Source organism: Pyrgilauda ruficollis, unplaced genomic scaffold (assembly GCF_017590135.1).
Source record: "Pyrgilauda ruficollis isolate IOZ18807 unplaced genomic scaffold, ASM1759013v1 scaffold32, whole genome shotgun sequence".
NCBI lineage: Eukaryota > Metazoa > Chordata > Aves > Passeriformes > Passeridae > Pyrgilauda > Pyrgilauda ruficollis.
This window is the reverse complement of record NW_024524600.1, coordinates 6,404,558-6,431,342: the sequence shown is the minus strand read 5'-3', so window position 1 is coordinate 6,431,342 and position 26,785 is coordinate 6,404,558. Positions and strand designations below refer to the sequence as shown.

General features: G+C 35.7%; 1 protein-coding gene across 1 annotated transcript; it reads right to left on the bottom strand.

The window, feature by feature from the left end:
* Positions 1–340: 340 nt before the first annotated feature.
* On the bottom strand, positions 341–26,309 carry SLC6A15 (solute carrier family 6 member 15). The gene is made up of 11 exons (XM_041474352.1): positions 26,021–26,309; positions 17,280–17,437; positions 16,671–16,797; positions 14,983–15,164; positions 13,667–13,777; positions 10,010–10,251; positions 9,712–9,904; positions 7,261–7,453; positions 4,827–4,986; positions 2,075–2,237; positions 341–712 (listed from the first exon to the last, which is right to left on the bottom strand). Exons 1-11 carry the CDS (start codon positions 26,307–26,309, stop codon positions 341–343), a joined length of 2,190 nt encoding a protein of 729 aa, XP_041330286.1.
* Between the last annotated feature and the right edge of the window lie 476 nt (positions 26,310–26,785).

Sequence of the window (26,785 nt, the reverse complement as noted above, 5' to 3'; positions counted from 1 at the left end):
TTCAATGATATAACCTCAGAAATATTTTATTATTTGAGCAAGACCTGGGCTTCAGAAATAGAAAGCTTTAAATTTAGAAGTTAATTAAAAAATCAAATTCTTGGATATGCTGGCAGATGTAGACTGCCATTGCATTTGAATGTTTCCTTCAGTGCAAATAAAACCTCAGAGAATTAATCCAACGTGAATTTCCTCAACCAGTACGCACAGTCATGACATTTTAAAGACTGTCACTATGGAGCACCTGAGATCACACCCTAGTAAGTGACGCTGGCCACTTCTCACAGCAGGGCCATGATCAGTGAGAGAAGAAAGAAACAGCACTTTTTTTGTTCTGTGGTTACAAATCAGACTCTGGCATGTCAGGCATATCTGCCATCAGGTAGCCAATACCATAGCGTCCGTTTGGAGCCGTGTCCAGAGTTGGCGAGCCAGTCTGTTTTCGATAGATGTTTTTACCAAAATTTGGAGACGGCACTTCACTTGGACTCTTCCCATGAATCAGACTTGTATTATCTCCCTCCAGATTAACAGGTTCCTTTATTATCCGACCTCTTTTGTAGGATACAGATGCCAAACTACCAGAACTGTCATCGATAAGGTTGCAACGGCGTACCATGAAGACTATTGGGACTGGCAGTATGGCCAACACCATCAAAGATATACAGACAATCATTCCCCATGTTGGATATCTGTGGAACTCTTCCATAGCCTGAGAAACACAACAGAAAAACGATTAATACATCTTTACCAGAAAAATAACAAAATCCTGCAGTCCTCATTGAGGTCTGCAGTTTTCAAGCACATACTCCACGGCACTCACAGTGTAGGCACCACTACAGATCTCAAATTTGAAGAGTCATGGAGATGTAGGACTGCTATCTTTCAGCCAGTGAGCAGGACTAAAACACTGTTGAACAGCTTCTGAGAGCACTTCAGCTGCACACAAATGAAGATTTTCACTTTAGGCTTTCTGCTACATTTCTCTGTAGCTTCCTGATCCTTTAAAGGGTGTCCACAACAGACAAATGTGCAGTGGTTATCTGTAACTATGCCTGGAAAATTAGCCCTTGTTCTGTAGGCTAATAGCTGGTCTAGACAGGAACCATCTCAGTTATTGCACTTTGCATAAACATCAGGTAAACTGTAATGCTGGGGCACTACTATATCCCACAGCTCTACTGCTTCCACACATCAATGGCCAACAGGCTCTGCTTGCCTAACGTTGTACATGGAAAGGAATGGCATGTTTGGCATTCTAAGGTATCTCTCTTTCAAATTTTTGAGGGCAAGAATCAAATGTAACAAGAGCATTTTTCTGAGCATCATGTAGTTGTCTGGATCGAGGCGGGCACACTATCTACCAATACTTAAGCCAGCCTCGTGTGTTTATCCTTTACCTGCCTTTGCTGTGACTTCTCCCCTGGCTGATTTGGGAAAGTTTCGTTGGATGAATGTCTCTGACAATTTCTCTCTGTCTATTATGCATAAAAAGCCTGTAGAAATAGCTGAGGGCTCATGGGCCTACAACTAGCTGAAGTCTTCAGAGTTCCCTTGACTGAATCTCTTTTTGAAGTCAGAGCTCAGAACTGTCTTGCCACTCACCAGACAAGTTCTTATCAGAGACAGGTTTTAATACAGCTACTACCTACACTGTGATATGTGTTCCCAAAGGGAAGAATTATGACACATAAAAAACTTGATGTGATATCTGAAATGATTTATGCAGTTAGCATCTGTTTTCTGCAGTAAAATAAGACTTAATGAATGTGAACAACCTCTCCCATGATTAAGAGTTTTTTTATCACACATTATAAAGTAAGTCACCCAGAGCATACAGATTTGTGTCCATCAGTTATATTTTAAAGCAGAACTACTTAAAATTAAAAAAACTATTCGTTTTACATCAAAATTATTTGAGATAAAAGCAACCATGTCATTATTTATACTGATTTTGAATTTCTAATTGTAATTTTTTTGTCCACTCGTGTTCTCAAATACTTCAGATACGATCACTATGATGATGATGATGGTATCATATACACATACAAACCCTACATATACATATACATACCGTATCTTCAATCCAAGCATTGTAACCAGGAGGACTCAATCCCATTTGGACAATGCTAGCTACCAGCAAACATAACAATACAAAGGGTGAAACATACTTCCACATGTAGTAGTAATACTGGCTTGGAGAAAACCCCAGCATATCCTTCAGGTCCTCCATAAATCTGTAAAGGGATTAAAATGTTATTGTTAGTGTAGACACTAAGATTTTGAGCACTATAATCAATACACAGCACCCAACCTGAGGGAAGCAACACACTGGAAAAATGCATATACAGGAGTAGCTGTAGCTCAAATTACTTGACTGTCTGAAAAATAGAGCTTATGCTAGTAGTTCAGACCAGACAAACAAAAGGAATCTCTGCACAGGGCAGTGATTTAGTAAGCTGCTTGTTGGACTGTGCTGGAAGATATTTAAACTCACTTTTCTTTTAGAAGATCCTGTTTTACATTTTCTTGTATTGTCTACTGGGTTGTCTAAGAGCACACCTTACAGATTGTGCAATATTAATTTTGAACCCACACACGTGCTGCAGTCTAAAAAAAACAACTTTATGCATAAGCTATGCTTTGCATCATATAAGCTGCTGAAATAAAACTGCCAAGCTATAAAACTGCCTCCTTTCTCCTCAAAATTTTAAGACATGAACAAAACTCCTATTTTTGTACTCATGATGGAGTACATAGCTCCAGAGCCAGTAGAAACAGAGAATGATTTTAGAAATAATTCTTCTGGAGTGTGCACAAGCAATGATTGTTTTAACTCCCTTGTGGCCCCACTCCCTTTTGAAATGTGCATCTCCAAAAAGCTCTTATAGAAGGATGTTTTCCAAGCAGTTACACATGTGAAGCTTCTGTCATGTAAACCCTCAGAAAAATACTTTAACTGCACAGCTTGAGGCAATCTATTATTTGTTTACACTGAACTAAAACACATCATTAAAAGGAGCTGAATTTACAAATGGATTGTGTCCTCTATAGGTAGCCTTCTCTTTCTGAGATCTCCAGTTCTCCTACCAGTTGAACATGAATCTGTTATCCTTACTTTAAAGTAGTCTTCAATAGTCTCCATCCTACTCATCCTCTTCTGAAAGTCTACTTTAGCTCAAGCTTCTTATAGCACTGATTCCAGTGTGGGAGATTTTCCTTCCTAGCTACAGAATTCTCTTTTCTATAGCACCCTTTGGATTCTATGCTGTGGTTTTCTACTATCTGATCAAAGACTTAAAAGTCCAGTAAGACATTTACACAAAACTTCATCTACAGGGAACCCTTGGTACTATCACAGCCAATGACAACCTGAGGCTGTTGATATTGACAGCTTTTGCAAACCAAATTGCTAGGTCCCTGAAGGATATTCTGCAGAAACACACATCAGAAGAAATACTAGGAATACTCCAGAGGGAATACTCGGGTGGTCATTATAAATGAGAAACTTGGCTATTAACTTTTCATTGTGTCCTGTCAGAACCCCTTCTGAAAACATGAATTGCCTGCACTGTGAGTCATAAGCAAAGGATTACCATATCTTAGCTATGCCTAAACATCAACTTCCTCACAGGTAAGCTGCTGACTTTTGGCATGTCTACTTCCTTTCACAGTGGAGCTTGGACATTACCAACTTTATAACCAGGTCATCTGTTTTATCTTTTGGTTGCATGTGTAAAATAGTCTACGTGGTGTTTTTCTATCTAAATGATCAATTATAGGATTATACATGTGGTCCAAGTTGGAACCAAGTTGGGACTTGCTTATCAAGCAAGCAAGCAGACCAAGTACTACTTGCATAGACTAGAAACAATGTCTGGAAACCATAAAATTACATTTTCTTCTTACAGTTTTGTTTCATTGTGACAAATGATTGGCTGATTACTCAAATCAAACAAGTGAAAAGTCAAATGAAACCCCACCCATTCTATGTTGCACTTTTTCTTCATGCAAAGGAATTTTAATTACTACAACATGTTAGTACAGCATGTTCTGTTTAACCTGTGCGTGGCACAAGTTATTTTTGATATAAACTCTTCTATTCCTTAAGCATGGCATATACTGATCTCACTTACTGAACACATTCTGGTGATTCTTTAGATATACAATGAACTCAAGGGAAAAAAAAAAAAAAAAAAAAAAGAGGGATTTATGGTCATTCCTCTTCCCCAACAGGTGACTTTACTTCATTGTCAGCTGTGCTGCTTCCAAGTAAGCTTTGACCCTGCTTTTGCTATCATCTCCTCTCTCACAACTAATGCATAGAAAAATGAATTGCTCTAACACCCCAAACTAAAGTTAGTTCATAAATTGAAACTTTTTTATTTTTACTGCCATTAGAGCTTGCTTTGTTTCTTTCGCAGGCTGCCTGCAATACTGCATTGAAATATTCATCCTCATCTGTTGCTTAGACCATGTTTATTTCTGAAATCCTTTTCTTGATGTCTTTCTTGATACAAATTCCCTATACTTTTCTATCTAGCCTCCTTTTGAAATCTCTAATTTTGTCTCTTTTACTACATTCTCCTGTTTCTGGACTTCTTGAAATCATTATTTGGGTGTCACTACACTGTTCTGGTGTAGTGTATCTTGCTCCAAACCTGTTCTTAAGTAACAGACTAGATTCTGGACCAGATTGACATGCTTTCTAATTACTTGTATTTCTGTGTATGATGCAAATGCCACATACAATATAATTAAAATAGTAATAATTATTGTAAAGAATGGTGTTGATATGGACAGGGAGATACACTTCCTTCACTTACTTGTCTATTCCATAAATTCGGATGACTGCAATATTCTCCAAAATTACCACGATAAGCAGGGGTAGCGTAGCTGAGTAGTCATCAAACATCGTCACAAAATAATTTCCAGAGCGCTGCACAAAGATCAGGCCAATAAAAAATGCTACCAAGCAGCAGATGACTGGAATAAAGGACAGAAATGTGAATTATAATTACAACAAAGTTCCACAGACAAGGAGCAACTAACACATTATTTCATAAAAGTAAAAACAATAACTTTTTACTGTTTAGGGGGTCTCTATTATAAGAATACTACTAATCCCACCTCTTTCCTACAAAACGGAGGAGTTATGAAATTAGAATTACTAGAATCACCATATCACAGCAGTCCTGATTAAGAGATTAATCAGCAGGAATTAATCAAGTGACTGTTTCTCACTAAACATAATGTAAATGCAAAGGTAAAATCAACCAGTAGGCAAAACATCACATATCATTTTAATTGGTCACCAGCCCACTTTTTGAAATTCAGAAGTGAAAAGAACTTAGAAGTGAAAATATGGAGAAAAAAAAAATAAGAAAGACATTTCTATGATTCTAAAAAGACTATGATTCTAAAAAATACAAAGGCTGAATAGACTGCTCCTAAAAGATCATTAACGGCATAAAGTTCTATTAGGATCTGTTTAAATGTATTTGTACATTAAACAACACTTCTATCCCTTCTTTAGGGACAACCCAAAATATATTTCTTGAAAGGCTGATCCTGCATAATGGATCTCAGTATCATTTGCTAAATTTGTCAGCAACAGGACTTAATGCTTAAGTAAGTCAAATGTCAATAAATCGTGGAATCAGTTGTAGGTTGAGTATCAGTAAAACTGATTCTTACAGTTATAAGAGCTCTTTTTTTTCTCACAGGGAACTTAGGCTAAGGATGCATCTAAGTACTCCAAAATTAGGTGAAATTAATCTGGGTCAAAACATAAAATATCTTTAGGCATTTGAGTTGCTTTCCCTGAACTCAAAGAGTTGCCAAATGTACCAACAATTCTGTAAAAGTTGAATGTTTCTGTCTTGTAAGCACAAAATCTGCAGCTATTGCAGCTATAATCCTTCCTAAATACCACCAGCACTGCATGAAAAATAATCCAAATATTTCATTTTTTTCAGTTACTTAACAAAACACTATATCAAGTTGTAATCTTCTGAGTACAACTGAGTTTAGCTAAAATCATGCATGCACACCACTTTAAAAATTTACAAGAGAAAGGCAGTTCTTGAATGTTTCTTTATCTTAATTATTTTTTTTGTCTAACAGAGTAACAAGGAATTACTGCAAAATGCTCCATTACTCCAGTGTAATGACTATAAATCATGGTACTTGCACACATACTTAAGAAGAACAGCTATTTTCTAATTGTTGCACTGGTTATTCAGCAAGAAGTTAAGACCTAATTAAAAGAAACCAAACAGACCAAAAAGTGCTCAATAACTTAGGAATTCTGAAAAATCAATTGATTTATCTTTTTTAAGAATTTGATTTTTTTACCTATCAAATATTACTTGTTAGTAAAGTATAGAAAGCAATTGGGAAAAAAGCAGTTGCTCTGCTGCATCAGGGTTTAACTCTTACAAAATGTATTACTATTTCTCTCACAGAGTTTATTTGCTTCATAGAGTTAGACAATGTTAAAGCATTTATTTATTTTCCATCCCACCTTTTACAGGCATTGATATGAAAGCTGAATTTGTGCATAACACAGCAAGTCTCTTGCATCTGTCCTGATGGTTTTCAGAAACCTAGCTTTCACACCTTTGCTGGTGCTTTATATAAAAAAGAGAAATCCCTACAAGTCAAAGCTACGTGAACATGCTACACCTCAAATAACTTAGGGCATTTAAGTAATAAAAAAACCCCAAACAAATAACTTAGGGCATTTAGGTAATAAAAAAACCCCAAACAAAACAACTGGATGTCTTGTTTAAGACCTTATAAACATTTTTAACAGGGAAAAAATATGTTTCTCTAGAGAGTTACTGTACTGATTTTAGCATAATAAAAATTTCATTATAAATTAAGATTTCATCTGGCCTACTCAGGAATAATTAGTAGTAATTTGCAATGTATTTTCACTCTTTCCTTTTCCTCTGCTTTTCCAATGTGTGACACAGGCTGGAATGGAAAGCATTCTGAAAGAGCCCAAAAGGACTGACCATACAGCAACTTGTAACAGAAATTTAATTAAAATTTAAGTTTTAGGGTGTTTATGCTACTATAATATTCAGGAAAAGGTTTAAGTGGCAGATATTAATGTGCCTGTGTGTGGAAGTACAGTCTGGAATACAGTGATTTACTGCTCTGTAAACCTTCACATGAAAAAAAATAAATTCATAATGCCAAAAAAAATTTTGCTTACTGCTCCATGGAAAAAAGAAAGTTTGAGTAACTCACCAGTAAGAATTTCTTTCCTGACCTTGAAGGTATCAACAATGGGTGTGATAATGCCTTCAATGGTTCCAAACATACTTCCAAGTCCCAAATTTACTAACATGAGAAAGAACATGACTGACCAGAAGGGAGAAGCAGGGAAGTGGGTCATTGCTTCTGTAAATGCAATAAATGCTAAACCAGTTCCTTGAACTGCCTGTCAGCGAGGAAAACAAAATGATATCATTATTCATGATTTTTTTTTTTTTTTGTTTCTTTGGTAGTGTGACAGACTGACAAGTCTGACCAGTGTTCACATGGTGTCATTGATTGCCTCTTGAAGGCAGAGTGGGAAATTGCTATCTAATACATAATTATTCTGATTAATACTATTTACTGAAACATGAGAATTTGTAACTTGATTAGCATTAACACATTTCTTTCATAGAATGACAGACTATGAGGTTTGAAGGTGTCTCATGGATCATTTGGTCCAAAGTTTCTTGGCAAAAGCAGTCTAAACAAGATGGCCAAGCACCCTGTCCAGCTGAATCTTAAAAGTGTCAATGACATGGAAACCACCACGTCCACTGAGAAATTAGTTCAACAGATGACTGTGCTCATTATGAAGAATTTTCCTCTCTTGTCCAATCAGAACTTCTTTCTCTCCTTCACTAATAATTTTGCATGACAGCTACTATATAGGACTACTATAAAATACACTCTGTTTTCTCCAGTAAGCATATAAAGGATTTAATTTCTATATTTTTGTTTCAAATATTAACAGCGGCCATTGTATAGAAACTTCAGAAGTCTAAATCACCAATTTTATATTTTATCTTCAGATACTGGTGCAACTATATAGAAGTCAGTGTTTCAATCTGCAATTGCCTCTCTAAAGCTAGAAAACTATAATTTCTGTTACAGATTTGGCTCACTGTAAGATTTCAAAACAGGATGATACTCATTAAACAACTACCTAATAAGTAGATAATAATTTTTCTGTTTTAGTGTAGTAGTATTTATATCTAATAATTGTATCTTTACACTAGAATATCTTTCAGTCTGTGACATTGAATAGGTAACACTTCTGTTTAGTCTTTGGAAAAACCCTCATGAACGGTTCTTCTGAAAAACAATCAACAATGGGTGTGATAATGCCTTCAATGGTTCCAAACATACTTCCAAGTCCCAAATTTACTAACATGAGAAAGAACATGACTGACCAGAAGGGAGAAGCAGGGAAGTGGGTCATTGCTTCTGTAAATGCAATAAATGCTAAACCAGTTCCTTGAACTGCCTGTCAGCAAGGAAAACAAAATGATATCATTATTCATGATTTTTTTTTTTTGTTTCTTTGGTAGTGTGACAGACTGACAAGTCTGACCAGTGTTCACATGGTGTCATTGATTGCCTCTTGAAGGCAGAGTGGGAAATTGCTATCTAATACATAATTATTCTGATTAATACTATTTACTGAAACATGAGAATTTGTAACTTGATTAGCATTAACACATTTCTTTCATAGAATGACAGACTATGAGGTTTGAAGGTGTCTCATGGATCATTTGGTCCAAAGTTTCTTGGCAAAAGCAGTCTAAACAAGATGGCCAAGCACCCTGTCCAGCTGAATCTTAAAAGTGTCAATGACATGGAAACCACCACGTCCACTGAGAAATTAGTTCAACAGATGACTGTGCTCATTATGAAGAATTTTCCTCTCTTGTCCAATCAGAACTTCTTTCTCTCCTTCACTAATAATTTTGCATGACAGCTACTATATAGGACTACTATAAAATACACTCTGTTTTCTCCAGTAAGCATATAAAGGATTTAATTTCTATATTTTTGTTTCAAATATTAACAGCGGCCATTGTATAGAAACTTCAGAAGTCTAAGTCACCAATTTTATATTTTATCTTCAGATACTGGTGCAACTATATAGAAGTCAGTGTTTCAATCTGCAATTGCCTCTCTAAAGCTAGAAAACTATAATTTCTGTTACAGATTTGGCTCACTGTAAGATTTCAAAACAGGATGATACTCATTAAACAACTACCTAATAAGTAGATAATAATTTTTCTGTTTTAGTGTAGTAGTATTTTTATCTAATAATTGTATCTTTACACTAGAATATCTTTCAGTCTGTGACATTGAATAGGTAACACTTCTGTTTAGTCTTTGGAAAAACCCTCATGAACGGTTCTTCTGAAAAACAAGAGCCTAAAAAACTCATCACCTCCTGAGAAGAATAATTATCAAAATACATTGTAAATCCATGAAGACTTTATTAAGACATCAGACCCAAAAGTCCTCAAGTGAGCTGGAATGCAACCATGTTTCCATCCAGGTCTTTGCAGGTGCACAGCTCACAGGTACACTGTACTGATACTCTGTGTAGGTACACATCACAGCTTACTTCAGGCTTTCAAATATGCATCTCTTCCTAATCTCTGTATTCAAGATTAATCTCACCTTGTCAAGTTCATCTTCAATTTGACAAGATTTCAGACCAAGAGAATCAAACTGTTCTTCCTTGACTTTCTGTATAATGTCATAGACTAAATTGTAATCTTCTGCTGTAATGCTTGAGAAATTGATATGATGTGGAATGATATCTTGGCTGAGATTGCCCATTTTCAAAAGTTTTAAAATCTTCTCTGAATTTCTGTAAAACACAACAAAACAGAGAGAGCAAACTCAGTGGTCCACATTAGTTTATAAATGAAATCAAACATAAAAAGAATTTAAAAAAATAAATGGATATTCATACTGGGTAACACATTTTTCATTTATGATATTGGCTTTGAAGCCCAGAACTGCAAACACCACCAAAGTTGCCAGCACAGAAGTGAAAAAATTGATGAAGGACACGAGTACAGCATCAAAATGGCAGTTGTTGTCTCTCTTGTTGTAGCTTGAAAAGGCAATGACTCCACCAAATCCAAGCCCTAAGGCAAAGAACACCTGAGTAGCAGCTTCTCTCCAGACCTTGGGCTCCAGCATTATTTCAAGCTGTTTGAAATTAGATATAATATATGTCAGCTATAAAATGCATTTCTCTTATATGAAAAAAAAACAACAGAATAAACACTACATCATAAAAATGCTAATACTCCACTACAACTGTATTTTCCTAATGATAAAATGAAACCTGAATGTAACCCCTGAAGTTGGCAAACTTATGGGCCAGAATTTCTATTTCTTTTATATTATCTAAACATCCAGGAGAAACATGTTATACTTATGTTCCCAACAACGAGACTCTACTGGAGCTATGTAACTGAAATAGCACCTAGTTATACTGAGAAATAACAGACAACTTTTTTTACAGTACTCTTTTATTTACAGTATATGCACTGACTTCTGTTAGACTTGAGACATTTTATATTAATCAACCCTTTTAATAAATGCACTGAGTATGATTAAAGTTGCTTTGCTGTTACTTTACAAATGAACAAAAAGAAGGTGAACATGCGATACACATGCTTATATGGAATTCAGTTACATGCAAAAATATGTAAAACAAAACAAAATATATGAGATGAACACTCGCCACCAGAAGCTGTGTAGTACATGAGTCAAATCTCTTAACTCAGATGCCTTGAATTTAACCTTATGTTAAATGGTCATGTATTTCAGCAGCAACTAAGTCTTTTATCATAAAATTTAACAGTATTGCTCACTCAGATCAACTGCATTGCTCAAAAAAAACCCCAACAAACTTTGTTACAAAGTTATGAGTCATCACCTATCTCAAATTCTTCTAGATACTGAATCACAAAAAAGAATTAAGTACATGTCAAATTTAAACATCAGATTTGCTCAAGCTGATTCAGGGCCTCCATTAATGCAAGTGAGTTTTATTTTCTTTAAGCCCTAGGTTTATTCATAAAAGTGAAACTAAAAAGCATCAGCACAGATGCCAGAATTATTAGACTGACTGTCTTACTCTGAGGAGAAATAAATCTGCTATTGTTACAACACGTTGAATAAAATTTCTGTTTCCCATGGAGATATAATATTTATTACAGATAGGCAGCAGAAAGCTTCTTTATTCACTTATACAGAGCAGAAATACAATAAAATTGGGAAAAGGTGTTTATGAGAATAAACATATTCCTGACTTACAATTCAGATTATAATTACAATGCACAAGTGGCTACTGCACGTAGCTCTAACCGTGTCACTGTCGTGCCAGAGCTTTCCCACCAGAGGGAGCGCAAGGAACTCTCTTAACTGTAACAAATCCGTAACTGGTTCAAATACCAAAACACTTCTCACTTCCCATAATATATCCTTTGGTACCATCAGAAGTAGTGTGCTTTTGGATATACGTAGCCCAGACTTTCAAAATTAACTCTAGATTGATTGGCTACTAGGTATTGTATGTGAAATTTTGTAGTCTCTGTACTTCAGCTTCATATAATCCCACAGTTTAACTGCAGCAGTTAAGTGGGCTTTTCACATACCTTTCTTTAGGTTTTCAATGAATTTTCTTATTTAGAATTTCTGCTTTGTTTAACAGAGAAATTCTCCTCTTCTGCATTAGTCTTGCACTCTCACACCTTCACCAATGTGTGCCAGTCCTCTCCTGCGCTGGCACAACTGATGGAAATTTCCTGCAATCGTCTGTGCTCAAAACGTGGTCATTTGTTCAGCTAATTGGGCCAAAACGGTGCTTCTCCCTCTCCCATCTAACTACCTGGATAATTTTCATGCTACATTGGTTTAGCATTCCTTTTTAGAGCTTGCATGCCCAAATAAAGTGTTAGCACGGTGGAGTGAATGAAACAGGGGCAAAAGTCTGAATTTCTTCAGGTAGTCTCATATGAACTACAGTCCAAATTAGTGCTCAAGTACAAAAAAAATTATAATGGAAATATTTTTTAAGGTTTATATTCACATATAATACGTGTGACATACAGGCCTCCTATCTTCAAATTTAAATCACAACTTAAATTTTGATACAAAATTGGAAACTGTCAGAAGAAATTAAGAACCCTTTTTCCTTGGTATCATTTAAATGAACAGTTGAAACATTTGTATAATTAAGAATAATGTAAGTGTAAAGTAAACACCAGCTGCAACTTTTTTTAAGTATAACACATGAAGTAGTGAATACTGAAGAGTTGTTGGTATCCAAGGGCAGCTTTTATATTTCTTTTTCCTCAGTATCTAGTGGTACTTCTCCAGCCAAAGAAACCATTAACACTGTGGCTGAGAAACCAAATTATATCTTACAGAGGTCTGTATTTCACCTTCACTTTAGACTTTCTCTTGTTCGTAGGCATTACATTTCTCCCTTCCTCAGGTTTCTCAAATTTGCCTGAGCAGCTTGCAAGTTTCTGCACAAGCATGTCTCTCTAAAAGTGGTGACAGTGAGTGAAGTGGAACATGACTGCATCAATGTGGGAGATGACAAAGGTCATTTTTACAGGATGACAGTTCTCCAGACTCAAAACAGCTGTAATCAAAACAACTGACAACACCTTGTCATCTGGCATTAGCCACTATGTGCATTGATTTTGATTATCTCATTATTTAGCTTTCATTTTTGAAATAATAGTCCTGTTCTTCTCAACTGTATTGCGTGGACTTGTTGGAAAGCCCATTTCACAATACAAAATGAAGCCCAGACTTACTCATTCCCGAGTATGGCTCTGACTATTCAAACATGCTGTTCCTATAGTATAGATGTAGTTGCAAACATTTGAGATAGGTGTGGGTAGAATTTAGATCTTCAAGCTAAACAGTGATTCATAATACTCCTTATCACCTCCATAGTTAAAAAACCTAAAGCTGTGTAAGGCACACTCCTGGCAAAATTACTGGCAATGAAAAAAATATGCTTAGAACTGCTGCTATCTTGGCATGTCATAAGAAAATTGATAAAGAAAGCTTAGTGGTGAGTACTTACACTACTTCACTATTAAATACAGGTCACCTGTACTTTGGGCTACTATGTAAACAGCTTTACGTTTTTTCTAAAAAGGAGGAAAAAAAAAGCTCTTTTCCAAAAGGGACAAGTTAATTATGTCATGATAAAAGTGCAAAATAAGGCACTGACAACTCAGAACTAGACATTTCAATATTAAAAAATGGCAAATTTCTCTTTTCAGTATTTAGAGCTCTCTAAACCTCCAGAATCCTCTAAATTGCACTCTCAGTTGTTTAGCTTTGTAGAGGCATGTAACTCTGAGAGCCCTCACATAAGAGAGGTAACTCTACAGACCCTTGGAACACCTAGAGCCTTTGGACTTTAGGGCTTGGTATTGTGCCACTAAGATAAACAAAAATTTTGCAATTTAAGCAAACAGAAATACAGCCAAATGTTCTATGAAAACAATAAGCTTAAATGAGAGCATTCATAAATGGTCAAATTGCCACTGAAACTTTAATGCCCTGCAAACAGAAATTAAGTACATACCTTAGGGGTGAACATGTGACGAATTCCATCCACTGACCCATTAAGAAGCAGTCCTCTGATCAGAAAGCATAAAAGTACCACATATGGAAAAAGGGAACTAAAATACATGATCTGAAATACAAGAAGGCAAAAAAAATGTAACATGACATTTAACATGGACTTTCTTTTAAAAATGTTCATTTGCTACACAGTATCCTTTGGATATAGGACTAAATTGATAATCATATGCTCTATGAAATATGCAGAACACTTCCCCTTCCTCTTGTCTCTGCAGAAGAAAGCAAAATCACATGATTGTAAAAGAAATTAAATTCTCTACTGTACAAAAGCAATACAACTGCCTGATGTACTTATCACTAACTGATAAAGAGCATCTGGACTTTCAGGGAAATTCAGTACAATTTCAATGAGATGAAAACAAAGACAGACATAAACTGTTACAGAAATGCTTCTCTTTATAAAAGCACTTTGACTGGGTATGGCAAAGGTAGGCTGCATGAATAGAAACTAATTTTGCTTTCAGAAGGAAAGGGGACAAGAATCAATAGAAAGTACACAACCAATTAATTCAATCACATGCTTACTGTCAAAACAACACAAAATAATAATCAAATCTGATCCTTCATTACTCATCACTGAAAAGAAAATTTATTCTCTAAAGCTTAGTAAAATGATTTGCTAGTTCTAGGTCACAAATTGCCATGTCAGTGCCAAACTTTTTAATAGCAAAGAATTTTGCTATTGGGACAAATTATTTTTCCTCTGAAAATCCCATTGAGAACAAGACATCTAACAAATCTTTCACCAGCAAATCCAGCTGGCTGCATGCAAAGGAAAGAAGACAAGGTAACAGTACTCAGATGCAGAGGGATGGTAAATCATTAGTCAAAAGAAACAATCTAGAATCCTGGAAAGCTACTGTGTTAATGCCAGAAGCATGCATACGTGAATGCACTGCAGTCATACGGTGAGTACACATGGAAACTTATTTCCTTAGACACTCAAAATACAGAGACTTACGCAGGACAATAAAGCTGAGGTACAGTTACATGCAACAACTATGCTGATGAGAAGCAAAATTATTCTTCAGATTTCAACTCCCACTAAATAACACCCATTTCCAATAAAATTGATATATTTTAATGCTTAACTACTAAAATTCTTCTACTTGAGATTATACAAGTGCAGGAGTGAGTCAAAGCACTTAACTGCTCCTACAGATTCCATGAGAGCAAACAGACAGTTTGGTGAACAGAAATGTCCTGAAATGCTTCAAAATAAAACAATGTCATGCAGTTTACAAACAGTATACTCACTTTTCCTGAAGACTGAATGCCTTTGATCATGGCTAAGCATACCATGACCCAAGCAGCCAGCAAGCAGATAGTCATCTTCCAATTTAAACCCCCACTCTCTGACAGAGAGCTGGAAATATTCAGTGCTTCTCTGTACCAGTAATAAGTGGTTGCAGAACTTTTTTCACACTCTGGTTCCACAACTGTCAAAGAGATGTTAGCAAGTAAAGAAAGGTTCAGGAGAGATATTTCATAAGTGTTCTATCACTTCTCAATATTTCTAATTGTGCCATCATCATTTATTAAAAAACTAAACTCACAGAAAAGTCTTAAGACATTGTCTAAAAGAAAAAGTGACTGCCATCAGTGAAAACTTCTGGGTGTATCCTTTAAAACATCCTTTAGGGACACTGTATTCCTCTGCATTATGGTTAAACCTACTTCAAGGCAGAGTAGGTTTAGTTCTCACTTCAGAACTAAACAGCAGGCAGGCTTAGATGAAGACATATATTCCATTTATCACAAACCAAATTACATTATCTGCATATGATTCTATGAATTACATACTATGAAAACCATCTCTCTGCATGAACACAAATGTAAAGATATATGGAAAATGAATCATTGTGTCTGCTTTGATATGATGCTCAAGTAAATAGGGACTTAACTACCATTATAAACAATAAAATAATAACATAATGATATCAAAGTGATGAGAAAAGTAAATAAGCGGTTCCTACACAGATATATTTAATGAAAGTTGCTATGTATATTCCAGAAGTGATTCTTTGGATCATACTGTAATTCTGTTATAGTCATGTTACCAAACAGTTTAAGAAACTGTGTGTATCTAGACACGTAACACATAAATAGAAACACTTCTTCAAAGAAAATATTTACTTAAGTTCTTTATAAATTGTTTATACCTGACAATCAACCATACATGTAAGCATGTCCTGAGGCAAGATAATTAATGGAAAAAAAGGGGAAAATACACTCTTTTTAACCTAACCTAACACAGATGACAGATCTTCACTGAAATAACCTAATAATGGTAAGATGTTATCAAATATAATAGTTTTCTTTTTTTAAGCTTAGTTCAGATGGCCTCTGCTCAAGTTAGTCTGACACAAGAGTACATAAACAACCACTGCTGCTCAATTAATGAACAGTAGCTTGTGGAATACAATCAGTTTGACTGTGTGTCAACATTCATGAGTACTATTTCTGAATAATAACTGAAGCAAGCAACTCTGGAAAAGACACTACAAAAAGGTAGAACTTTTCAAACATCCCTGGTTGTTCTTTATTCAAGTGGTAAATAAACCGACAAAAGATAATTAAAGAAAATTTAAGATCTGAAAAAAAAGGAAAAGAAGAAATAATTCATATTTCAATAGCCATAATATTACAAAATATGTACTGTTATAGGATAACCAAACCCAAGGGATAAGGAACTTTTCATGCTGCTATAGAATATGTCTGTAAGAGATCATATCATTACAACAAAACTCAAAGGAGTGATTATCTCATTTCTATTAATTTACATAGAAAATAGTACTCTTATAGGACACTTAAGAACACACAAATAGAACACCTTTGCACACAAATATCTTCTTGAATTTTAGTTTTTCTCCTTTTTGTTTGAAAACCTCAAATTTTATATACTTTATATGATTTTTAAGAACCTTATGTTAACACAGACTTACAGGTATGAGATGCATTTTTAACTAAAGGACATTGGTCCCACGGTAATGGATGCTGAAAAGACTGGGAAAAGTAAAACAGGCTCCATCCAATAATGACATTGTAGTATAGGGCCACAAAGAAGCATACCTAGTAAGAAGGAAAAAAAAACAACCAAAAAGTTACATTTATGAAGCAAATAAAAAAATGCCTGCTGAATTTCTACACATTTCTGTACATCATTCAATGAACCTGATTAAATAAATTTTGTTTTATTCAACTAAATCAGAAGAAGGGAAGGACTTGTCCCCTTAAAGTACCTGACATTTTGTAAATTTTCACTTTTCTCCATATTTATTATTTATTTCACACCTATACTGTTACAGGCATTTTTTCTCCAGAAGGCCACTCTGTTCCACAATTTCAAAAGAATCACAAAACACAAGTTGACTGACTTAACAGACACATATATGCCAACACTTTAAATGGATCAATTCAAGTTCTAAGATCTTCAAAAACACTGTAAACTGACCTAGATGCCCAGCTATAAATCAATGGCCTTTCCCTGCAGCAAGACAAGAAGTCTAAATCATAACATCTGAAAGCAAATGACACAGTGTAAAAAAACTTACTACACAGCTTGCAAATCCAATTCCTCCAAGTTTGGGGCTGATATAATTCCACACACCAATACTCCCTCGACGGATCCTCTGCCCAACAGCAAGCTCCAAGAAAAAGAGTGGAATCCCTATTATCAGTAGCAAGACTAAGTATGGCACAAGATAGGCACCTAATGAGGGGAACAAAGAATAAATCAGAGTAAATGGAAGAAGAGTCAGAACTTGACAGAACAAATGTGAACATTTTTAATAGCTTCAAATTTGAATTAGTGTCCTTCATTGCAAAACTTTTTTGATTACATGCAAGAATAATTTTAGCTGAACCTCAGTCATAAGTCTTGTAAGATATCAAAAACCCAAAGACACCTAATTTATAAAGCACAGTAACAACATTTGAGGCAAGCCTTACTGCATGTGAGGTATTACTGAAATGAGTTATTTGTTTGAAATTTTGGACATTCAATCAAACTTTTTAGAAATACAGAATCATTGGGAGCTAAATCAACATTTCTTAGGAAACCTTACTGCTTGACACGTAACAGAGCAGCAAGACTGAATATAAAGGAAATATAGAAAACACTCTGTACACAACATTCTGAGTGAGCTTCAATCTTAAGTAGTTTCAGAAGATATCTCTTGATTTCTCCATTTCTCAGATGCTCAAAAAGGGGATTTCACATTGTACATAATAATGATGCTACCCAACTAAGCAAGAAAACTGTATCAGCCTGTTGCCACAAGGCTCCAGACAGAAAACAGGAACATGAGGTGGAAGCGAAATGGAGTATTGCAGCTCTGTATCTTGCAGTACTCACCAACTCTCTTCTTCAAGTCATATTTGGAAATGCAACTGTAACACCTTTACATAAACATATATATTAAAAGCAATTCCTCTGTTTTAAGGTCTTATTCCCAGGAACTGATCACACACAATTCTAACTTAAGGATGCCTCTCCATTATTTCAGGAAGTCTGATTGCAAGCAAATATAACCATACCTTAAGCACACTGACAAGTTCCAAGCCTAACTTCCTCCTTGGTGCTGTGGAGTATTTAGTACCAGAGCTAACAAAACATGCAGGCATCAGCATAAGCAACGTGGCACCTGACTTTGTGTGGCTCTTCCACTGCAATATAGACCATTGTGCTGGACAACTAACTGAAAGGCCTTAGAACTTCTGTTTGAAATTATTATAAGGCTAAGGGAAAACCTTTGAGAGACGCAGACTGCAGCGTGTTGAAGAAAGCTACAAAGCAAAGATCTAAAGACCTGAAAAGCTAAGATTCAGAGCTGCTAACTTGTAAAATCAATGTCTTCATCCTGTGATGAAAGAGAAGCTGAGCAAAGTTCAGAAACCTATTTGGCATTTATCCTCAACTCCAGCTAAGTGCTACTTTTCAAGTTCCCTCATGCAGGGTCAACTTTCTAGGGCTTTTTTAGGAATCTATCAAAATGCACTGGCATTTTCATACCTTTAGTGGGCAATTTATCTCATGCAGTACAGTTTATGCTAGAAAAGCTAAACTTTCCTAGGCTGTCCAGGAGGTCTCATTTGTTCTGGAAGCATTCATTCCTGTTTAGGTCCACTTGCTATTTTGCTCCTCATGAAGTACACACCAACTGGACATCCCCTTCCATTACAAAGATCTTATAAAGATATTAACCATGTAACTGCAGTCTTGAGTTCAAGAGTAGGGGGGAAAAAAAGAAGAAATAAAATCTGACAAAAAAGGGAGCCTCAACACAAGATGTTGACCACCTGGAATGAGTCCAGAGGCACCAAGTTAGTCACAGGACTGCAAAACAGACCTGGAAAAGTTGGTTATTCAGTCTGGAGAAGAGAAGGTTCTGGAGAGACCTTATAGAACATTATAGCAGTACTAAAGTGGACCCACAAGAGAGCTAGAGACCTTTAATAAGGGCTTGTAGTGACAGGATATGGGGGAATGGACTTTAGATGAAGGAGGGTAGATTTAGATTAGATATTAGGAACACATTCTTTATTTTAAGGTTGATTAGGCACTGGAACAGGTTGCCCAGGTAGGTTTTGAACTCCCCATCCCAGAACTTTCAAGGCCCAACTGGATGAGGTTTTCAGTAACCTGGTCTAGTGGAAGGTTCCTTGCCTATGGCAGGGCAGTTTGAACTAGATGATCTTTAAGGTCCCTTGCAAAACAAACCATTCTACAATTCTATGAAAAACCACTGTTGCACCAGACAAAGAGTATTAGTCTCATGTACCTCACCGTCTATAGGCTATGTTACCAATGAAGTAGCTCCATGATAATATGCTATGCAATGGTATTGTCTGACAGTGTCTACTGAAGCATTGTTTTTACTGAGGAAGCAGCTACATTCCTGTTCAGTACTTTGGTGTCTCTCGCAGTTCATCTTCTATGTGCACATAATGGAAAGAATGCAAAGGACTTACTTGCTATTAAGAAAAGAGACAGAAAAAAATAAATGTGAGGAAAACTGAGGAACAGAGCAACAACCACATTCAAAAATGAGGTGGACTATCTGTCTTAAAAACATATAACACAGAAACCATTAAATACCCCTGTTTGACTCTGAAAATTTCAGCAACACAGAATTTACATTGCAAGTGAGAAGCTTTGGCATCACTGTCTTTAAAAAACCTGCTCATACAAATCATTGAAAGCCAACAGTACATAGGTGTTATATCATATAATGCTACTGTAAATGATACCTTAGATCTTAATTAGACAGATGTGCCATAGTTGAGCAGAGACAAACCTATACAGCTCAAAAAAAATTGGGGCCTAGTGACTTACCCTGTATCCCACTGGACGACTGTACTAGAGCAGGAACTGAACCCAGCTCTTCAGTGTCCCAGTCCACAACCTTAATCACAAGGCTGCAAAGTTAAGCACATGTTTAAAGACTGGGCTGATGTGGGTGTTTTATGGTGCAGTATCAATGTAAATTGTAAGATTTATCAGTTAGACTCTACTAAATGAGTTCAATAAATGTGGTGTTAAATCCACATTACATTAGACATGACAACTCTGTAATTCAGTGGGTAGCCAGACAGCAGATTTCACCTCTACACTGCTAGGTTTGTGCAAAGCACCTGAAGTGCTGGTTCTTCTGATTATTCAAACCTCCTGAGCTTCCTTCCGATCTTGTTCTTGTCACCAAAACAGACAATGGAAAATTGTGCATGTGTCAGTTTCAGCACGATAGAGCTGGATTATACAACTGTATCACAGCTGCAAAGGGCTGCTGTGCCCCATAGTCAACAGGAAACCACAGCATCTCTGGGCAAGTATTTTGTTGAAGTCTTCCCTTGAAGTTAGACGTACTTCAAAGACCTCTAAGACATCCTAACTTCATCCTACAAAAGAATAACTATGGAAACATTTCAGCGTATCTCTTGCCTGTGCATGAAAACATAGGACTTTGCAGTCACAGTATTGGATAAGGACCATTCTAATTTGAATTTGGATAACAAACTGGCCTTGAACAAGATCATACAATCAATTGTTAGCTACACCTATCAGCTAAGCTGCCTTCTGAATGTTACAATTCTGTGTAGTTCAGGATTCCCAGGTCTCCTTTCTACACTTACAAAATTATTCAACCTTGAAGTCACTCTTTTTTGCCTGTTTTGGTCTTAAACATTGGCTTTCATATTTAAAAAACTCATCTCAATAAGAAAAAAAAAACACCTCACCCTTCTTTACTAGAATGAATGACAAAGATATAAGAGATTTCATGAAGATTTCAGGATTGTTAAAACTGTGCACTGCTTTGATTTCCTTATTATTTTATTAAACCAAGTACCAGAGTGGGATATCTGGCAAACTGTCTCTTGAGATCACCATAAGGACTGCATTTGGCAATATTATTGACAGAAGTGGAATAATGACATTGGTTTTGATTTAAGCTCTTAAAAATGCTCAAAAAAATAACAAAATTATTATATAATTAAATAAAATAATTATTCATTAATGATTAAAGAGTTGGAAAATACTTTCAAAAGCATAAGGAACATAACCATTACCACCTTGATAATACAGATGAATTTTCTTCTAGCAATTCTTGCTGTAACCTGAAAAATGTATTAACTTTCCACATTTGTTTCAGCTGTGCTAGATTTTAATTAAGTGTCTGGAGTCTGATTTAATTCTTATTCAATCAAGGTAAAGTTTACTACTGTCTTGAAGAGTGATCCCACCTCTTATCGTTTACTAGACACTTACTAACAGAATGCAAGCAAGAAGCTGACATTCTGATGAGGATAAGCTGATTTTCAATGTCAAATGCTTAAATTTTTGAAGTTATGGCAAGTGAGCAACAAAGCACTATAAATTAACAGTATACTAAGCTTCAGCAAGTAAAATTATTTACCACTACAAAATGGAAACTACTTTTGTCAGGAAAATTCTGATAAATAGTTTTATGTTTTATCTGTAGGTTTTAATCTGTATCCTGATAGGGTAGTCTTTCTGTCACTAGTTTCAGTATGTTCAGGTGTGCCTGTTTATAAACTGCGCTTAAAGGGTAAATATCATCTTAGCCAAATAGCCTTAATGAAGAATTACACTTGCAAAATGCAAACAAGACATTTTCAGTACACTAAAGTACAACTAAATTTTGAGTCTGATAATACTGAACTCAAAAAATTATACTGTAGTCATCAGTGAACTCAAGGCACTGAATATAAATTACTGATCCAAAACTACATAATAAAGCCTTTGAATCCATACTCGAGTTTTGGAGTACAAGGGAATATTTGCTTTTCTCCCAATTTTTCTTGTATTAGAGAGATTGTATTGTTTGCTTCTAAGAGCACTGTGGAGGAAAAAGTACAACTGTTGTGCTTTTTCATTGGACCACAAAACTTTAATGTCAATCTGTTGGTGTTTCAGTAAAAAATTCAGACTAATTAACTGTAAAAACTCACAATGTGACTCTACCTAGGTCGATCTTTTCAAAACATAATGACAGCATCATGTGCTACAATTTTTCCTATTTTGCTTACAGCTTTTATCTATAATTGTTTAGTTCTTTTGACTTTTTCCATCACATAGATATTAAAAAATACTTACCTTAAAAAAAAAAAAATCAGAAAAATTAAGTTAATGCTCACAAAAATGCAACACAAAATCTCTGGACATGTAGTACCTTGGAGACTTCTCAGTTTTCTTCAAAGTAACACTTAGTCATTTTAGCAGAATAGCTAATTTATTTTGCTTTTGTTACTTCTAATTATGTAACAGCATCATTATACTTCTGCTAATCCTAAAGGGAAATGACAACCAAACAAAACAAACTTTAAATATTTTCCCTATTTGAAAATAGTGAAAGGTGGGCAATCTGTCCTCCAGATGACAGGAGCAGCAGGAAATTATAAATCTAGTTTGTCACTATTTATGAGCATCTTGGCAAGACTGGCTAACCTGAGCAGTTCATTTTTAAGGCTATCAAACACAGGAAGCTGAGGCAGCTCTGAACTTATGTTATGCTAACACATGTAATGAAATTGTTATATAGGAACTGTGCTTATCTGAACAAAAACACACATTCACCTTCATGGAGTAAAGGAGGAATAAACAAATCCTACAATGTAAAAATGAAATTGAGCACACTCAGCTCAAGCACAAATTGTCTTTATCAAGAATCAAGGATGAAACAGCTTTTTTAATCTGTTAGTCTGCAAAGAGTAGAAGAGGTGCCCTAAATGCCAGATGGAGTCTGGGCATTGTCTGCTAAGGGTAAAAAGGGTGAGGTGGTGAGGACAGAAAGATCCATAGTCAGTTCTCAAAACTTCACTGAACATCTTCAGCCCCTATTTCACAGAGCCTAAAACTCCTTTGTGCCCTCCCTCTCCAAGTCAAGAAAACCAGCACCCTGGAGTGCTCTTAGCTGCTCCCAGACTCTTTTTTTCCACTCCATACATTCAGCACTACAGCCACATCCACAGTGTGGACCCAAGTACATCCCAGCTGTATACCAGCCTTTTCTCTCACTTCTTCCAACAAACATTTTTCTGGGAATAAGACAAGTGTGAAAGTCAGCAAAGAGCTACCTAGTCTAGTTGTAACTTAGTTAACTATTAAAAATACCAGGTATTACTCTAAATATTTATGAGTTGCTATGAATTAAAGCAATGGGAGTAAGTGTTAAATAATCACAAGAAATAAATTGAAGGAAGTTGGTTTGGTAAAACAGACCAGACCCAGAAACAGAGATTGCAAACATATCTACACACATCCAAATTCTCACTGCAGTGCTACTCAAGTTACTTGTAAAGATGGTATCACAGGTATCTCATTGAAGCAGTAGAGAGCTCTGATGTTAGCAGTGTCATTATACCATAGGCCATTATACCACAGCCATAAACAACCTAAATCTCTACTGAAAACAGGGTGGGAAACATACAATTTTTTTCCACAAAATTAATGAATAACATTTGGGCTAACCTTGCTGTATCTTATCTATGTTTATTTTACTGTTTTTCTCACAGAAGTTTAAAAAAAAGATAAAAATTGGATTTCACAGTTACGATTTGCCTTTTCTTTTACTGGTGACTTTAGTACTGTTGAAGGCTGTGGAGGCAACTAATGAGTAACTATGGGTTTTACTTCTTTTTGGTTTAAATTGGAACTGGATCTAATGGTTTACTACTTTTTAAATATAATTCCCACCCCTCACATGGTATTTTCCAGATAGAAGTTCCATAAACACAGGGAAAAAAATGAAGGTCTAAACTGAAGATAGAGACCTAGTCATACACTAGGAAAGTTTACCTTACACCAAGAGACTTCAACAGGTATTTACAGTAAAGCTCTATCAGCAGAAGATTATAGAACAGTTCTGATACTGATATTTACATGGGTTACATAAAACCCCTCCAATTTTGCCTAGAAAACTTATTTGAAATAGTATGTGTAGCAGAAAACAGAACCTCATACAAAATACGTGTAGGTTTTCTTACCATGTGCTTGCAGTTTTCACTCCCTCCCCCTATTCTTCTATGCCCTTGTGACAATTATCTGTCCATCTGCACACACATACAGGCACCAATGTACTTTACATATTTCCAAGTTTTGTGTCACCTTCTCCATCTTGCATTATGATTAACTCGAAAACCAAGCAAGCTTCAGCTCTAATGATCAATTCCTTTTCTCTGTTGCTCAGAAGGCTGCCATTTACTAAAATGGTGCAAAATTATTGTTAAAAGCCAAATACACGCTTCTGTCAGCATGTGCAGAAAACATTGTATCTCCACAGACTATGCTATGCATCCAATTTCCTGCAATCACAGCACAGGAGAAAACACTTAACTACAATCTTAAGTGACACCATAGTTACTTTTTCAAATTTCATTAATAAAGTGTCATAATCCTTGAAGATTGGCTGGTTTACTGTTTTAGTGGGTTTGGGGTTGTTTTTACTGAAATGTGAAATTATTAACTAATTTATATTTGACCAGAATTAAAGCAAGTGGCTGGCAAAATTCCTAACTACATTAGACACAGACTTTCAAAGGGACACAACTACACAAAATAAAATGCTGTAGTCCATTGTCCCTGAGACTACGTTTTGACACCATACTTTAAATCAATCATTTAATGACTTTCTCTCCAGAATAAGAGAAGAAAAGAAACGTAAATGATAGCAAAAAAAAAAAAAAAAGTAACTAGATATAAAAGAATTTAACTTTATCCTGAAGATAGAATATTTAAAACAATAAACTTAATTTTTAGTACTTGAATTGAGAGAAAACAAATAAAGAATTACACTTTTATCATATTCTAAGCTCATTTCTATACTCCTCAATTACATCAGTTGTAACATTCAGCTTTTAAAAAAGCAGCAGGAGTAGAATGCTATTCTTCATTTTCTGTACACATTCACTTTCTGTATCATAAAAAGTGACAGGTTTGTTTTGAATTCAGCTTAGTAATTAGCCGCAATAGAGTGTGCATTAATGTGGTATATTTGGGTATGGTATAGCATTGGATGAAATACTAATCCTGCATACATAGAGGAAGGAAAGTTTCCAGCCTCATACTTCAAACTGGATTGACCATGGATGGTCAACTAATAAACAGCTTGCTGTCATTGTTACAAGTGAAAGGTACCTTGTTATTCACAAAAATAGTAAAAATGTCTAACAGCACAAAAAAAGATGCAGTCCCTTAATGGAATGATTTAAATTATTTATCATCAGTAAAAAAAACCCAAAAAAACAAACCCAAAACCCCTACTTTTTCCCTCCCAGAGTATTCTGAAGTTCTTGCCAGAAGTAAATCATGATCAAATGGCCAAGAGTTAAAAGCAATCAGAAAGTAAAGGTGTGAAACTTAGTATCACTAAATACTAAAAGATCAAATGCTGCTTTGGTCTTTAAAGTGGATGTAGTTCTAATGCCTTGATTTATTGTCAAATTACTACAAAGGACACTTAAGCACCAGGTCCTAAACAATGCAATCTTCCATAATTATGTGTTATGGGCAGCCACTGGTTTGAGCAGTAGCTAAGGTTGTATCAAGAGCTTTCTACCCTAAAATGAGGAAATGGCATCTTGGAAGAATCTGCTAGTTTAACAAATGCATCTTTCTAAATAAAGAGAATGTGGGTTTTTCTTGGTAGGCTCTGGCAAAACTTAAAAGAAAAACCTGACGTGTTGGAGCAGGTTTGACTGTGGCTCTCTGCTAACTTTGAAATGTGAAATGTTAGCATCATCATCTAGGTACAATGAGCTGTATCACAAAACTTACCTCCACCATTCTTCTGACACAGATAGGGGAATCGCCACACATTCCCCAATCCCACAGAAAATCCAACTTGTGCCAGAATATACTGGAGTTTGCTGTTCCAAGCAGGTCTCTCATCTTCTACGTCTGAGCCTTCTTCAACATCTACATCTTTTTCTTCTGGATCATCAACCATAAGTTCACTCTTCTTGAAGGCATCATCTGAAGAGTCCTCATTAGAGAGCAGGTCCTTAACTGACTCAATGACCTCATCATCTAGATCTCTTTTCACTACCTTGCTGTTCTTAGGCATTTGTAAATTGAAACAAAAGCAAGGAGATGACGTTCAGGTGAAACAGATGCACACTGAAGTAGATTCTCCCTCTGCTTGGGAAAAAATACTGAATAAAAAGACTGAAGATGGTGCCTGATGGGTCCAAGAGTAAGGACTTGTGTTTCTGAACACTTGCTCTACTGAGAGTATCTGTGGAAAAAGAAATTGAGAAGGATATTATATTATTATGCAGAAGAAACTGAATTTTGAAATTGTGTGCTTTGTTTTACCCATTTTTGCATATCTCAATGATTTGGCAAGAAAACAAGAAGGGAATTTAAGCCACTTTCAAATTATAGGGAATAAGTCCACCACTACTTGGTCTAAAATATTTTGCAAAATACATTTTGTTCACTTGTTAAGGGTTTTGTTTTGGTTTAGTTCTTAAGCACTGACAGGCTAACTGCTCATACTTTGATATCACAATAAGATTCTTCTTATTAGGCATAAAAGGG

Coding starts and splice junctions, on each gene's coding strand:
- SLC6A15 (XM_041474352.1), bottom strand. CDS start 26,309: ATGCCTAAGAACAGCAAGGTAGTGAAAAGAGATCTAGATGATGAGGTC. Junction 13,778..14,982: donor GCATTCAGTCTTCAGGAAAA/GTGAGTATACTG, acceptor CTTGTATTTCAG/ATCATGTATTTTAGTTCCCT. Junction 9,905..10,009: donor AATGAAAAATGTGTTACCCA/GTATGAATATCC, acceptor TGTGTTTTACAG/AAATTCAGAGAAGATTTTAA.